This window comes from Sebastes umbrosus, chromosome 3, assembly GCF_015220745.1.
Source record: "Sebastes umbrosus isolate fSebUmb1 chromosome 3, fSebUmb1.pri, whole genome shotgun sequence".
NCBI lineage: Eukaryota > Metazoa > Chordata > Actinopteri > Perciformes > Sebastidae > Sebastes > Sebastes umbrosus.
The window spans coordinates 36,130,141-36,148,006 of NC_051271.1; the positions used below are offsets into that span (position 1 = coordinate 36,130,141).

At 40.8% G+C, this 17,866-nt stretch overlaps 1 protein-coding gene across 1 annotated transcript in view; it reads left to right on the forward strand.

The window, feature by feature from the left end:
- LOC119483592 (zinc finger protein 638-like) overlaps positions 1-17,866 on the forward strand; it is a 44,597-nt gene that overhangs the window by 11,351 nt on the left and 15,380 nt on the right. Inside the window, exons 2-5 of the mRNA XM_037761821.1 lie at positions 9,063-10,812; positions 13,747-13,808; positions 15,862-15,891; positions 17,282-17,478. Coding sequence (XP_037617749.1) covers positions 9,063-10,812; positions 13,747-13,808; positions 15,862-15,891; positions 17,282-17,478 — 2,039 coding nt within the window. The remainder of the gene's footprint in view (positions 1-9,062; positions 10,813-13,746; positions 13,809-15,861; positions 15,892-17,281; positions 17,479-17,866) is intronic.

Consider the following 17,866-nt stretch of genomic DNA (forward strand, 5'->3'; position numbering starts at 1 on the left):
GACCTACAACAATGATAAATAATAATGAAAATGTAAACGAAAAAATAGTTATTCATTTCCACTAATTTTTTTAAAAATCCACAGGGAGCCACTGGAGAGGGGCTAAAGAGCCACATTTGGCTCCAGAGCCGCAGGTTGAAGACCCCTGGCCTAAGTAATTCAAGATTTAAACCCTGGTGGATTCTGCATGACACGGCTATCCATTCAGATTGATGATCTCCACTGGCAACAACCTAGCAGCTGCTCTCTCAATCTGAACCAACTGCGGGACCATCCAAGATATTACTTACCATAGTGCATGTATCATCTTTGTCACATGCCCAGACTGTTGCTTGCTCATCACATACGCTCTCATATTTTCCCTCTGCCCATTCCCCATTCCAGTCACTCAGCAAGTTTTCTCTGTTTATTCCGGGCCAGCCCACCAGAGTGATAGATGCCCCCTCTCTTGGCTCAAAAAATAACCATCACTGGCTACAATAGTAATAAAATGGTATTTTAATCGGGCTTGGCTCGAGAGGTCGCTATGTGGCGATAGCGCCACACTCGCAATATGAAGTGCCCCGCCCGCGTGTAGGAAAGCAACAATACACATGCCCAAAGCCTTTGGCAATGAAAGTGAATGGCACAAATTTGATGCCAAGTCTGGCTCATTGTGTGTCGCCCCGCTGCAATTTGATTGCCAAGTTGTTGTTGTCTTTATTCGCTCGTAGCTGGCAGAAGTTAAAGAAGATAACTGTGGTCACCATGTGGATTATCTTCCACAGCACATATTTGAAAGTCTGCCTTTTGAAGAAAAACTTGAGATCAAACACCTCGGTACCCACCAGCTGCAGAATATCGTTATAAACCAGACCTCTGGTAAAAAATAATCAGATCAAACATGGAGTGGATCTCCAGGAAAGATTCTGTTTTGCTTCCTCTGTGTGTGTTATTCAGAGGGGAAGGTACATGGTCAAGAACAGGCTTTCAGGATCTCAAGCACCTTTTTGAGAGGATTACCAAACATAACAGCAGCAGCACCAATAAAATTGGGCTCGCTCAGCAGAGCAATATAGCTACCCAAACTGACAGCACGTAGCCTTCAGATGGGGAATTGAGCAGTATAACAGCAAGTTGAGGAGGACAGGTACGTGCTCAGATGGATTATTACATGTTAAACTGTGTGGGAAATGTGAAATAGCGCATTATGTAAAATTGTAAAATTGTGTAATTTTCTGGTTTTGCATCTGTCAGAAGTAGTTGCCCCACCATTTTTTTCCAAATAGATAATAACACAAGTTCCAAGAAAAGGGGGCTGATGTGGTTATAAAGAAGGAGAAGAGTTGACGGAGTTCAATTCATGACTGACAAACGTTTCTCTCACCTCCCTCTGTTTCCGGTCTTCATCTGCTCCGCCGGCGTCATTGCAGCCAGGGAACCACTGTAACCAAGTTTAGCTGCACTTCTACCGTGAATACCACAATAATCACTTCTTAACCAAAAATGACTGCATGCTCCAGTGGGAGAAATGAACAACATCTGCAGGTGCATGGTGCTATGTTCTACAAAGCCCCATAGAACGTCACACGGAGAGGCAAATTTGATTCGTTTTTTTGGAACACACATTTCCTGATAGATGGAGCTGGAGAAAAATGGAGAGGATGCTCTTTTCTTATTTTTGTGGATCTCTAGACACACATGTTGAATAGCCATGAAAAGTGCATTTTGTAGCCTAGAGTATGTGACCTTTAAAGGACCTAAACTAAATTGAATTTTTCGCCCCATACAGTAGGTGTATCAACTAACATAATATAGCTATGTATGCCAGATTGTCATCTAAACACCCAAACACACAAAAGACCCTGCAATACACAAGATGCACAAACTGGAGCTAAAAGACCCACATCCAACATATATGCATTTAATACAATTAACTAGTGATGTTACGTGCTGTGCCGAGGCTTCGGAGCGTGTGTCGAGTAATCCAGGAAGTTTTCCGCGATGCCCTTATCGAGGCTTGTATCGTTTTAGACCGATGACGTCATTGATGACGTCCAAAGCCTCGCTGCCCGGCCATACCGCTGACTGGTTCATGAAGTGGTTCAGATATTCACTGGTTGAACCAATGCCACTTTTAAGAAGTGACACAGAACACTAATATTACCCCTCCTGCCATTATTATATTATATTACACTACACTACAATACAATTATTGACCAAAGGATTGGTTTACACACATAAGATGCATTACTCACAAAACAATTACAGTTAGTACTTGTACTGTATGTTATATACTCATAATATACTTACTAGAAAAGAGACATTATATTGTATATTATATAGATATAAATGGATTACATGGTAATATATTTTTTTTTTCATTGTGTATAGTCATTCCCAACAGCCTTTACTGGCGCAAAATACAGTATATCACAGATCTGTGGTCCCAGTAGACCACAACCAGCACTGCTCCCAGTAGACCACTTACACTTACACACCAAAAACTGACAATAACCTGATATTTTCAGGTGGATTTTCATTTAATTCTCACTCTGCAATATCATTTTCCACTTGTGCAATTTTGTTAATAGTCTGTTTATTGTCAATACTGTATATACTGCTCCTATTGTTATACTTCCTATCTTTATACTTGGTTCATTTTTTGTTACACTTTGTTTAGCTCTTTTTTATTGTGTTAGCTGATGCTTCTTGTTTTGTGCACTATCCCTTTTGCTGCTGCACACTGCAAATTTCCCCACTGCGGGACTAATACAGGAAGATCTGATCTTATCTTATCACATGGTTAAGATCATATCTGCCTGTTTTACACTCTTTGACCACCAGGTGGTTTCGTGTGCACATGAAGCCTCGAGCAATGAACCCTTTTCCGAACCCTTTTGCTGGAAAGCTTCAAAGCTTCATGAAGCTTCAGCTCGCCATCGCTACAATTAACCATTGGGAGAATGTTGAAGCGTGTGCAGTTTCTGTTCAATAGTTTGCATGTGATTTGTGGGGATGCCGGTTTTATTGTGAAAAGCTCCGGGCGGAAGTGCATCTCGTCTCGTTGTTCCCGATGACTGCCGGCTGAAAAAGAGTCAAGACCTTCCGGTAACAACAAAGATCCAAATCGACTATTAGCGAAAGGTATTTATTGAATGTGTTGTGCACTCGGGGATGGTAACGTTACGAGTGGCCGTTAAATGTAACGGAACCGTCGTTGTGCTCTCCTCTCGGTAGCGACGTTACCGAGCTGTGCAGTGAAAACACCCAAAATGGCGGATAGATGTGAGTCCTCGTCGGGTGGCCTGTAGCGGGAGATATACATATATATATAGATATATACACATCTGTATATATCTATATATATGTATATATCCCGGTTTACAAAGACGCCATCTATCCTATCATAATACGAACAGTTGCGTATGTGTGTAGTTAATTGATTCTATAGACTATGTGTGCATATAGCCGGTGTGTAGGGGTTTTAATCCAGATGTTACAGGGCTGTTTGTGGTTCAGGGGCTCTCAGTAACGTCACTGACATCTGAATATTGGAGAGGTACCTGAGCGGTCCGAGTTGTACCAGAATACTGTTACAAATACGAACCACTACAGCAGAGGGAGGAGAAATACAGAGTGAGAATAGGATATGATGTTATCCCTCAGGGGTTTCCACCAACATCACTGTTTCAAGCTTTAAAGGCCCAGACACACCAACCCAAAGTCTGAACTAATAATACGATATTAAAGGTCCCATATTATAAAAACGTGAGATTTAATTTTTTTTTATTTTTTATAAATGTATAAAGCAGGCTTAAGTCCTATATAAATACTGTGAAAGTATCGAAACACTCAATCCACAGGGAAATACAAACAGCCCGTATTCAGAAACTCTGCATTTGAAACAAGCTGTCAGGAGTTCTGTCCATTCGTGATGTCACGGATATACAATATTTAGACCCTTGACACAATTTTAAACGTAAACATTCTAAATGTGTCCCAGTTTATTCCTGGCTACAGTGGATGTGAATGTCATCAGCTGACAGGAAGTACACATGGACCCAAGCTGTTGCCTAGCAACGCAATTCTGTTGCAATTCCATCAAAATGCAGTAAAACGGAGCGTTTCAGACAAGGTGAATACAGGTATACTCAGGTCGACAGTATGAGGAAAATAAAGTTTTTTTTGATTATTAAAGCATGTAAGCATGTTCTAGTAGAAACACAAAATACAAGTATGACCCTGAAAATGAGCACGATATGGGACCTTAACTAATAACGCCTAGTTACGTGAAATCGTATACTTAGAGTTAAATTGAAGCGTTATTGATGTTACAGAGATGTCCATTTACGTCTCTTATGAACATCACCCCCGCATTGCATTGTGGGATATTAATGCCGCCTTAGTGTCCAGCGTTGCATGCTGTAATATTTCACCGAAATAGTATGCAATTTGTGCACTAATGGTTTCATACTAAGGTTTCGGACATACTAAAATGTCTCACATACATAAATTATAACGTTATCATGATGTGTTCAAATGTAATCTCGTAAAATTAAGTTTTTGGCGAGGAACTTGAATTAATCCAGTTGTTTGTAGGAGATGTTTTCACATCAATATAAAATAAATATTAGAGAGGGGATTATGACCTGTTTAACTTCCAAACAACTTACCAAGATTATTTTCATCAAAGCAAATATTTAAATAATCATAATCATTTGAATTGTGTTTTTATGCAAATAACCACTATAGATGACAATAACAAAGTACCGTACAGTACTGTGCACACTACCCTCCCTCCCCCCAAAAATAGGGCTCCCCCGGAAGCCACGGTGTAATTAAAATATATCAAACATTGAATGACATCGGATCTCAAATGTTATTCCTTCATTTAGCGCATAGATTACGAAAGTGGCAGCTAAAATTTTTGAGTGGCAGACAAAAAAAAGACTTGTCTGCCACAGTGGCAGGCGGTGAAAAAAGTTAATTTCAGACCCTGCTCGTTAGCTTGCTTTCCTCACTTTTATTTCTCGTGCACTGATTTGTTTAAGCCGAACAGCGAATCAGAGTGATTTCTCTCACCGGCGAGCGCCGCTGACACAGTCAGACTAGAGCCGACGGTGTGGGACGCACCATAAAAACTAGGCTGACGGACGCTCACTGACGGCCCCAAACTGACCATGAGCTTGGTGTGTCAGGACCTTTAGCTTCTATAATGCTGTCTCTGCGAAGCAGTGCTGACAGCTTCTCCATTTCTGGGTTTTAATGAAACTAAATTCTCCACTTTCTCTACAGAATGATATGTTGACCATTGCATATAGGGATGCTAATTTGAAAAGTAAAAATTTAACCGATAACTGACAAGATTTGTGCCTTGCATGGAGCGGAGCGCCAGCTGCAGTGTTTGTCTGCTGAGTCCCCAGTTCACCCGTCCGGGAGCATTACTGTAGCAGCCGCGGTGCTGCGTGTAGTGTCGCGGACATGCATCCCCTTTCCCAGTAAAAGTCTCCACCGCACATTTAGTTTAGTTTAGCAGGTTGTCAGCTGTGTGTCTGCCTGGCGTAACTGAACTGCGCCCATAGCAACGGTCTATTATAAAGAAATTACTGTCCGCAGAATGCCGTGATTGATCGATCAGAATCGAGTATTCAACACAGCCGTGTAATAAAATCTGTTAAAGTTCTTGACGTCAGTTAACGGTTAAACGGTTAATTATTAACATCCCTAATTGTATAGAGACTTCTGTGGTAATATAATGCAAAAATGAGTCACCCCTTGTGCCATATGTTGCATCAGAAATCACATTGTGAACTTTAAAACTCTTATGTGCTGACCCTCGAGTGTTCAGCCAGTGACAGAAGTTTAAATACACCGCTCTGAATATACGTTGTCTGTCTGTAGAGAAAGTGCAGATGGATGCTGTTGTTGCATTTATTCTACACACTAAAAAGCACTGCGAGAAGTCAGCACTGGTTTTAATGAGATGAAATGCTGAGGCTTGGATGTTGTTGTTTCAACTGCTTTTTCTGTTGAATTCTGTGGGACCTTTCTATTTGGGTAATTTTCCAGACAGCTAATGTTACTCTACATTAGTGAAATGTATGTGAAGTAGCTGTAAAAGGCATTATAACCAAACTGACTCTTTGGAGGACTGGTCAGTCATAGCTATATGCCAGACCTTCTAAACATGTGGCTTTACGGAAATGATATGTCAACCTGCATGTGATGTTTTCTTCAGTTGAATGCTGCTTTGCTTAACTTCCACTAGCCTATTTAACCTCCGTAACTAATATCTGGTGAGATGATTGGCAACAAAATCATCTCTTTGTCTCTGGTATAGTTTGCCCAGCATGCAAGCTCACCTTTTTCTTATAATAAGTAAATGTTTGGTCAAAGGTTGCTTGGCTTTTTCTGTTAAAAGGTATCAGTTCTTCAAAGACTGGAGAACTTTACTAAAATTGATTGTGCATACCAACTTATTTTTTGATATATTTATGACCTGACATAGATTAAGATGACAGGGTGGATTAATATCTCATCACAGTTTGACAGGAGTGACACTATTGCTAAAACAAAATCATTTTTAAGGCAGCTTGGTATGTTGTTAAAAGAAAACATCCAACCATTCAGCCCAATTTGGGCTCAGGTACAGGATATGGAAAATAAGAGAGGGTGGCTAATGATGCCAAAAGTATGTTAATTGTTTAGATCACATGGGCTGTCATATCTGATGATAGTCTGGGACAAAAACTTTGTGCAAATACATACAGCAGTGATGCTCAACTTGTGGCCAGCAGGCCAGATAATTCGCAATGAAAATAAATTGATTCACAATAGGATTTTGTTGTAAACTTTTAATGTAAATGCGGTGCCAGAGTGCATAAAAAAGCATCAAAATAGATTAATACAGCTTGGTCCGGACTAATCACCGAATGTCCTCATATCCTAGAAATTATTAACTGACCCCTGGCCTCCTGTCATTTTTTATAAGGCCCCCGGGTAAAGCAAGTTGAGTGTTCCTGACATACAGTCAAAGCCTGCAGGTATCTTCAATGGACTTGCTTTCTTCTTTAGGTCTTGCAGAACATATCGGTAGGGCTGGGACTATATGCTTATCTCTGATTTGATACTATCACGATACCTGGGTGCCGATTCAATATGTATTGCGATTTTTAAGTATTGTGATCCGATATCACGATTTATAGCAATTTTTGTGAACTTTTTTTAACACTATACCATGGGTAAAAGTTGAATCATGCACTTTCTAGGGACTTTTAATTGGGAATATCTCTAAATTGATACAGTAAAAACGCTTGATTTCTCTGTTTCCAACTTCTTAAATATGAATTTTCTGGTTTCTTTACTCCCCTATAAGTGTAAACTGAATTGTGAACAGACATTTCCCTCCACAGTCAGAAAATGTCTGTGGACAGACATTTTCTGACTTATTATTAACCAAAGAACCTATTAATTAATCAATAAAATAATGGGTAGTTGCAGCCCTATTTCCCTTACAAATTAGTGGTATTTACTTTTTTAATTTATAATATAACGTGTTATACTTCTGGTGAATATAGTCCAATTAATCCTATTTCCATATATGTATTTTGTATACGCCCTTAATGAACATCTTATTTTGAAAACTGGACAAAGTCACATGTCTATACTTCCGCTAACTTCGCCAAGTCTAAAACTAGCTCTCTCCATCAGCTCCGTTCTCTTTATACATCCATGGTCAGCTCCATCGGGGCCGTTTGATTGCATTTAACATAAATGTCAGTATATTGGTGCTCTACAGTTGTACTGCCGGCCCATTTGACCACGGAGATGAGAGTGACGGCTGGATACCGCAATACAATAACGTTACCTGTCCATGACAGAGTTAGCATGTAGCTTTAGCCATCATGCCTAGCTCTGCTTTTCCTGCAATGTGTGAAACCCAAAGTGTTTCCATACTTTACTGTATGTGTACTGTAGTGTTTACCATACTTGCATACCATACTCTGCTTTCTAGCTTCGGCTTTGTTTGTTTTTTTAAACCGATATGATGTGACATTACTCAGACTACAACAATAAAAGCCGTAACTTCCTTCTACCTTCTTCTATCGATTCAAGCTAGGAATGTGAATTCCAAGCAAAAATACTATTCGAACATCACTGGGAATTAGTCGATTATTATTCAAAAATTGCTGCAGTTTATGCAATTATTTGTCCTGCATTGTTAAGACGGGATGAATATTCGCATAAACGGTTCGATTTTTTTAATAATTTAACAACTATTTGAAAAATCGAAAATCATGACCCATCCCTAATTCAAGCAGTACAAAATCGTAAAAAAAAAAATATATTAAAAAAAATCGTGATACATAGGTGAATCGATTTTTTTCCCACCCTTAATATTTAATATGTCAAACAGGCCTACATGTTGTTCAAGATGTTTAGTTAAAGCTCACCATTTTATTATTTGAGTTTTACTGGCGTTATGCAAAGAAAAGTTCACAATTTGTATGATTATTTTGAATGCATTCCAGGACATGGTAAGTGTGATTTAGAATTTGTAGACATTGCAATGATCTAACGTCACCTGCAGGGAATATTCAGGGAAAACTGCAATATGTGCTTGTAGAAGTGTTTTGTTCTGCTGTGAACATTTGGCAAAGAGGCTTATGCCATTTTTTGGACAAAGTCCACTGTGTTGAAATGTTGAACATGCATTGTAGGCCAGCAAGTGGTTCTTTGGAAACAGGATTATATATTTTTTTTATTTTTCTATAAGAGCTTTAGGCTTCTTTGTAGTGTCCCCGTTGGTTAAATCCATATTTGCTGTGTTGCATAATGTTGCTTTGCTTTCCCGTCCTGAAAGAAAAGCACAGTGGGACTACAGGAAAGTGATCTTGAAGGGATTTCTTAGTGCTTTGACAAATTTGAAAGGAAAGAAACCACAAACAAAATGAGGACTGAGCCAACTTGTAATAAAAAAAAATACGTGGGAAAAAGGACTTCATCTGAAAGCTGCTTTTGAAATGAAAAATGAAAACTTGTTCATCTGTAATAGTATATTTCTGCTTTCCATCTCACAGCCTCGCTGTGCACACCTACAGTAATTTGCACCCTGCTCCTACCCTTCGTTTGGAGCCCAGTGCAACATTTTCTGTTGCCAACCACACCAGTGGAACCCATTTCATATTTGGACCTGTGGCTGGTGCTGCTGCAGCGACAGCTCTCCGATTGGCTCAGATTGAGACTCAGGCACAGATTGCTCTCCAGCAGCTTGCTACTCTAGCAACCATAACTGTTGGCGACCAGTGTCACAACAACAACAACGGACTTGCGGCGGCATTACCTCCTCACCTGGCCCTCCTGAGTCTTCTCAATAGACAGCAGGTGTCAGCTGTTGGGTTTACCGTGGATTCAAACAGCAAAACTTACAGAAACACACGGCCGAGTCTGTCTGCTGCCATGTACCACCACCACCACTCCCAGCAACAAGGGCCACAACCCTTCTCTAATGGGCCCAGGCCTCCACATCATCAGCCAACTCCAAATCAACATCAGAATCGTTCTCCCTCCAATATGCTGTCGCAGGTGATGGGTTTCCAGTTTCCTCGTCCTACCCAGCTCCCTGATGAGCTAGAGTCCGCCCTGGCTATCCGGGGTGCTAGGGACATGGATCACCGCCTCATTGACCACATGAACCGACCGAACCAACATCAGAGCCATGGCTCAGGTTCTGGGATCAGTCAACATGGAAGCTACGGCTCTAACCCAGCAACACTCACCTCTGATAATCAGCCTGGCCACCAGCAAGGAGTAGACTGGTCAAGCTACCAACCTCCAACTAAACTGTTTGCCGGTCCTCCACCTAGTGCTAGCCACCAGTCCCAACGACACCAGGGACCTCAACAGCAGCCACAAAGTAGCCATGCTGGAACAAGCATGCCAAGCTGGACTGTCCCAGTAAATGACTCACCATCACCCCAAGCACGGCAACCTCATGGTGGCGGAAGTGGTGGTGATGGTCAGGCTTTGTACACACCAGAGAGTGCAGGAAGCATCTTGGCTAGCTTTGGACTTTCAAACGAGGACTTAGAAGTACTGAGTCACTACCCTGATGATCAGCTAACCCCAGATACTTTACCATTCATACTCCGTGACATCCAGATCAACAAGTCAGGCAACCAGAAAACTGTGGCTTCCACTTCCTCATCCTCGTTCTCACGCAGCATCCACGATATGCCTTCCCGCTCTTCACCATTGGCACATTCAAACTCACCAGAAGTGCCCAGCCTTCTTACTGTTACACAGACAGCAGGAAAAGTCATTGACTATGGTCATGCCAGTCGGGCAAAGGACGAGAGTAATACAAGAGAGACTTTCAAAAGAGAGCGGCTGTCCGGTGAAAGGACAGTTAAAATGTACCCATCCTCGTCGTCGTCCTCCTCATCAGTTCCAAAACTAGATAAAGCTGAAAGGCGGCAGGTTCGTTTGGAACACGGTGAATCAAGCAAGCATGGTGACCGGGACTATCGAAGGCCGAGTAGTGACCATCGCAAGAGCAATCGGTCGCCTGGGAGAGAATTTCCACCAGCATCCAAATCACGTAATCTAGACCGAGACTACAGGCGTGAAGCACCCAAACCTAGATCCCCATCTGAAACCAAGAGCGAAGCATCCTCGAGGCGGTCTCTCTCTTCTTCGTCTGGCTCAAAACTACACAGCAGCAGCAAGAAGTTACCTACCCCCACCATGATAAGTGATTTCTCAGCTGTGTCTCCAAAGGTGTATCCCCATACCTGCTCCCTGTGCCACACACAGTGTGATCAGGAAAAGGTGAGTGCCAACCTGCCCTCGTACCAATATCTGAAAGGAATATCTTCACATGTTAAATTTTAGTCTACAACCATTCTCCACCAGGCAGTTATCAAGATGAGAGTGATTCTGATGCCATTCAAATAGTGTTTTGCATGGTTTGTAATTTCCGTTTAAATAAGTGGGTCTAGGTACAGTTGCTCTAAAGGATCCAGCAAGCTTGTAGCCAGCAAAACCCATTGTTTTGAATAATGAATGCCAACCATACAAGCATACTCTAGTTTCCTTTGAAAGTATTAAGCCAGATATTTGTACCCCACATGATAACTGCATGTGGTCAATGCTGAAGAGACTTCAGATGCAGCACCGCTAATTGCTGCTGAGATGGCTAGAGATGCACCGATTGCAATTTTTCTCGGCCGATTTTCGAAGAGCCTGACCTGCCTATTCTGATTTTCTTTAAGAACTATAAGTGACGGCAAGGCTCCAGGTTAACTTTTTCCCCCACCGCCTCGAAACCCGAGTCCCAAAAAAATTGTAAATGTTATCCTTTTACTTTGTTATTGTCAGGTGGTTCCTCCACAGCTTATATTGCAGTTGTGACAAACTGTGAGCTTTACGTCAAATACACTCATGCAGAACTTCCATACCGATGACCTGTTTTGTGTGTTGCTGTGACATAACGGTCTGTGCAGCTTTGCCTCAATGTTAACTCATTCGGCGGCGCCACACGTGTAAATGTGGCAAAAAAACCCGGAAATATGAGACCGATTGGCTGGTCACCGGCCATGGTGCATCTCTACAGATGGCAGCTATAAAAACCCTATTTCACATCTTCTCGTGTGCGTTTTGTTCTCAGTGGAACAATGATTTCATTGTTACGTTAAGAACAAGTATGATGTGGGGCATGGTTTATTTGATTGACAAATTATTATGATTTGGTTGCCATGTGCTCATCCTACCACAGCTCCACCCAGGCGTTCTCCTCTTTGCCCAAATTAGGATGTTCTGACTTACGGTAACTGACAAAAATGGCGGTGAGCAGATAAAACCAGGCTTTGAAAATTCCCCTCAGAAACCTGTGGGTGATGTCACAGACACTACAGCCATGTTTGTCAAAAGACAACTGTCTGGTGAAGTAAAATACAACTTTAAACTGTAAATGTGTCCTGAAAAAAGGCCAGAAGAGCCACGAGACATGGTAAAGCCCAAGTATTAAAGGATACAACTTTGGAACTACTTTCCAAATACAACAGTTTCTGAACTAGAGGTTTCATGTGCAAGTCCATTAAAACTTTTTTGCACACAACCACAAGAGCGGTACATGCAGAGAAAAGGTACATAGGCTGTTTTGCTCATTAAATGAAAGAGATTAAACAAACCTATGTGAATCCAGCATTAATATGACAACCCCAAGTACCACACCCGTCTACAGTTCCCAGGAAATGTACAGTGAAGAAACTTGCCAACGTTTATTTTTCTGAAAACAGTGTGTATTTAATGACCTCCAGTAATCGTAAGATTAAACATTCCAATCACATCACACATTTTTGTGTGACAATCCTGGTCCTTGAACCATTTCATAAAGAACCTGCTGTTTTTTCAAAACTAATATTCTATTGGTTTCCTGGGTTATAACCTCCCCCAATATTAGGTTTATTCATGAAATGTTTCACTTGGCATTTTAAGGGTGATACGTTTAAGAATTCCGGTTATCGGTTATAAAGGACAGATACTGTAGCTGCATGATTACATATCTTTTAATGGACAGGGGAAGATGTCTTTAAAAAATTGGTATTAACTGATCAATACATAATAGAAATATTTCTTTTTCAACAGTAATTACTGTTGAATAAACTCCTTTTTGTTCTCTGAGAAAATCCAGCGCTTTGTCTCTGGCTTTGGGTTGGAGTTTCTCATGTTCTCAAATGATGCTGGTATTGACTATAAAGATGAATAACAAAGTTTTAAAATGGCTTGTACTCTGCTTCAGTGTTGTAACAGTAATTACTCGTAGTTGAGTGTGACTCTTAATTCCATCAAGTATGCCAGGTGTGGAGTTTTTGAAGATCCAGTATATTTGGACAAAAGCAATTCTACGGTCATTCCTTTCAGCTTACATTTTCTCATTAAAAGATTCCCATTGTCTAAATAAAGGTGTCCCCAAATTTACAAAAATGTCATTAGCAAAATTAAGGTTGTAGCCTGATGAATAAATAGTCCCATAATCACTCAATTGCATGAAATGATTTAGCAGAATGTGAAGTGGTCAAGGTTCTATATGGTTTTTAGGTTTCAAATCTAAACCTCTTGGTTTATCTTAATCGTTGTAGACGTGGGAAACTTGTTGAACGTAAGGAATTTCTTTCATTTTATTTTGAACAAAATTTTCGTACACCACAGGCTGTGACAGAAAATCCATATAACATAAGCAACTGATTGGTGGATGAGCAGATAGTGGTGTGAAAAAATGACTTGCCCTATTCAAGGCCTTGGAACATAGCTCGTAAGTTAATTGAAAAGCATTTGCAACAAGAAGACGAAAAAAAAAATTTGTTTTGATTTCTTTTTTTTCTTCCAGTGATTATGTAGTGTGTTAATGGTGAAGATTGATAGTCACACTAAAGATAATGGAAAGTAGAATGGACACAGAACATGTCTACAAGACTAAGCATTGTATTACATTTCTGCTCGCAGGTGTAACATAATTTGAACATAAATATGGGATCAAAGAGCTGGGCCTCAACTTTCAGTTAGGGTTCCACACCATTTTAAGAAAATGACACCAGTAAGCAAAGATCCACTTGAGTTTTTGTCTCAGTACTTAAGTCTTTCGCTGTAGATAAATGAGTTATCGGATTGCTTAGATGAAATGTGAATCTAGCTTTGTTGAGGATTGCTTCTATTTGTGTCTGATTGTGTTATCTTCCTCTCCCATTTGTCGTTTTTCTTCAGGACTGGGTTGACCATATTAACACCGTCAACCACACTGCTGCCTGCAGAGACCTGCGCAACAAGTGAGGACTAGGGATATCAACAGTTAACTTTTAATTATCTGATGAATTATTAATTATAAATACGCATGTCGGTCAACAGGTTAATTTAGGTCTATATGTAAACTTAAAGGGTGGGTCTATCTGCGTTCTATTTCCATTTTTTTTTTTTTTTTTTTCAAAATGGTAACACCCACTCGGCTGTTGCAAAAGGTAGTGAGGCAGTTTACCAAAGTAAGCTAATCAAAATTAACAATAATGTGAATGCTAGAACTAGCGAGCTGAGTCAGAGTTAGCTGTGCAAGGTTGGGAATTGGGTTGGTTTGGATTTTTGTGCATTGTATGTATACTCCGGCGTTCTGTGAGGTAAAATGACTGTTTTTGTGAATGGAGTCTGGTCTGGTCTTTAAGACCGCAACATAACGGCTTCAGTTCCTCGTCGGAAAGAGCCGTCTGATAGCGAGGTAAAGCGGGTGTGGACCGGAGCAGCAGAAAAAACGTATTTTAGCCACCTAAAAAAAATCAATATCAGTTTAAGTGTACGCTATATATAGAATATTTTCACAGCTTCAGAATAGATGTGTCATCTGATAGGCTCTTCTGATTGGCCTTTATACCCCATTAAACTATTTAGAACGAATATCGGCTGATAACGATCAATAGTTGATCGATTGGAGCACCCGTGACCTGAACAAAATGAGGCAATAATCTTCAGCAAAGCCAGCGGAAATTAAAATAAAGGCAGGACATTTACTACACAAAACATTGAAATTGGATGCATATTTGGAAATATACGCTTCAAAATGCAGCACCGAAGCTCTTTTTTGTTACACCTCTGGAGGATTACAGAGAGAGGGGATGATAGTGGCATCATCAATGTGTGCAAAAACGTAACATGTCACAGAATGATGCATGTTTTTGGGATAAAGTGTAAATAAAGTACACACAGCATTTTTAGCTACCCATTTATCATATATTAAACTACGTTGTGTTATCTAATATGATAATAAAGGCTACGTTTACAAAATGATTAGACACTTCTGAAGACAGAAATGTATATTTCACTCACTCCACCATCCCAGCAAAGATTTGCTTCACATAGTGAACCTACTAAAGTTTTTCAGCTGGTCATGTGGCGACTGTTGGATAATGTAAGAGTTTGTCCAAACATAATAAAATGAGTTTATATTTCATTTAGTTTGCTAATTGCTTGATAATGTAATGAACTAAGACTGGGTTTGGTACTTTTTGACAGAGAGAACAGGCGACAGATGGATCTTTTTGCAGGTTTATTTGGAAAGATAAAAAGTTAAAAAAGGTAACGTTACAAATAGAACATGTGCAAACACGCTGGCGGTACTGTGAGGTGGTCGGCTTATTATTAACACGGTGTGTTTCTGTGTAAAGTTACAGCCGATGTCTCTCTCATTCAGCAGCCTTGTTATGTTCATTTAACGTTACACTACGTTGTTCCTCACCGTCCCGCCATCTACCGCTTTTTTCCTCCTCGTGACGGATGGCCAGGAGCTCCCACACCTCAAAGTCTCGCCACATATCCGTGTGGTCTCGTCCGTCGTTCATCTCCAGTGTTTCTGAAATCATTTCCTGCTGCTGTCCCACCGTTTGTTTATGAGCCTCGGTGTGAAACGGGTATTAGATGCTTGACCCTCTTCGTGAGCCACACATTTACTTCTGCTCTCTAACTCAGCTTACGATGGGCTCGTTTTTAGGGAAACGGCTGTCTGTTTGGTTTTATATTCGGGAATTGGCGTGAGCAGTGAGAGTCAACCATATTCCTGATGTGCAGGCTGTAGAACCAAAACAAGCTGACAAGGGGTAAATCTGGACAGAGCTACAGAGCAGGGACTTAATTCTGAGTGGGCCTGGTACTACAAGCAACCATTTGACCTTACACAGAACATCATCGAACTCAATGCAGATTTTAAATAGTACAGCTTTGTGTCGATGCATACATTTGCATTTGGTACTTCTTTTCAAATACAAGTTCAGGAGTAGAAAATGTTGAATGACATTCTAATGGGTGTTTGTGTGTGTGTGTGTGTGTGTGTCTGTCAAGGTACCCTGGCTGGAAACCAAATCTACCAAGGTCAGTTGGACTCTTGTTCTTATGTTTCCAATAATCTGTTTTTAGCCGTGCCTAGCAGCCAGCTGGAGTCAGTCCTGTCAGTTGGCGGGTCCCACTCATTTAAAATATTTTCAAGTGATTAACAAATCACTTGACTGTGCATTTACAGCCAATCTGACACAGATCTTAGTGTTTTGTTGGGTATCCATGTGAAAGTAGTTATATTCATTGTTTCGGATATCTTGTATAAAATAGTGTAAAAGTGAAATTATTGTTATTGTCTATGTTTTAGAACCTAAAACATCTAACTAACTGATATGAATAACTTTCATAACACAATATGCTCACTACCTAATACAGTGGAAACCGCTTATAGTGATCACGTTTGTCCGGGTCAAATTGATATGCGGATGATTATTATAGCCAAATTTGTTGTTGTGCATCATTTCTAATACAAATTAATTGATATTTTTGTATTTATTACATGAATATAAAGTAATGAAACAGACCGATCCGCTATTTACTGGCTCGTTGCCAATTCTTCTGCGTTTTCCCTCACTGAGGGTGAGGCATTGCCGGGTTTGGCCGGCTCTGCAGCGCCAGCGTACATGCAGAACGGCGCCCCTTTGCCAGGGCTCCTCGTTCTCTCACCCGGTAGCGGCGTGGAGGGAGACGGGCGTCGGTCTTCATGAGCTGCCACCTCTGCGGTGCAGAGGAGCCGGTCGGCAGAGTTTCACTTTGGATTATCAATCCACTTGACGAGGGCGGTTTCACCCACAGGTGCTCTCCCCGTACGCATTTGTGTTTTATTCATGAGAAAATTACTTTTCCTTTTCCCGTCATGATATCTATGTGCACGCAGCATCAGCCTCACGTATCCAGCCAGAAAGCAGACGGTCCGCGAGGAAAACTATCACGGAAGTAAAGTAAAAAACTCAAATTCAACTAACGTAGTTTTCAAATGTTTTTCCATATGTTCCTTGTATGAAAAGATCCAAAATAAACACTGTTAGCGGAGTACTTGATTACTTTAAACAAATTATTTAAACAGCATTTGTGTAGGAATGATTCTGTCTCAAGCATTTTGATCCATATAAGCGGTTGCTCACTGTAACCGTGACCACTATAAGCAGTTTCCACTGTAGTCTGTACCTAATAGTCAATAACAGCTTTGTTCCAAGGTCTGCTTTCTGAATAGAATATGGGCACTTGAATACACAACAAGCTGTATCCACAGCAGTTTTAAACAGTTGTTTGGTGAATCCTGAAATCTTAACCAGCCATTGTTGCTCGGGCAGCACAAAATGAAAATCACTGATCTATGTAAATGTAGGCCTTTGAACTACCACTTGTCACAATCCACTGTAACCTCACTGGTTATGTCTGTTCATCAATGTTGTCTTTTGTCCAGTCGGAGTGGACAGTACGGCAGCCGGGCTCTGTGGGATCCCAAGAATCACTCTCCATCCCATTCTGTGTCTCGATCCCTCTCTGGTTCTCCTACCCCAAGTCCTCCTCACGGCAAACACAGAGTGGGCCCCCATCCCTATAGGCCGCACGCAGAGCCTTACTCTCCTCACTATCAACCTCGCCACCAACACTACACAGGTAGGCCGCACGCTAGAGAGTAGGCATAACGTGTATGTTATGCAATGTGGGGAAATAATGGAGAAATTACTTAAGGAGTGCCAATGATGTTAATGACATGATATGAATAATTTCATTGTTTTTCACCCTCAAAGTTAGAAATAATAGAAGGATGTCCTGGGGCTGATTTGCAAAAGTGGTAATGGGCTATTCAGTGGATTTCGAAGTGTCTTGATATTGGCTTTATTATCTCTAATCCATCTCCAACCCATCATTTATTGTAAGCCCTGGTACTGAATGTACACCACATGTCAAAAATTGCATCATTCTCTCCCTTTAATAAAGTGATCTTGTTTTCTGCACATTTTTACCAGTAAGTAACCAAAAGGTACATACAGTACAAATAAGC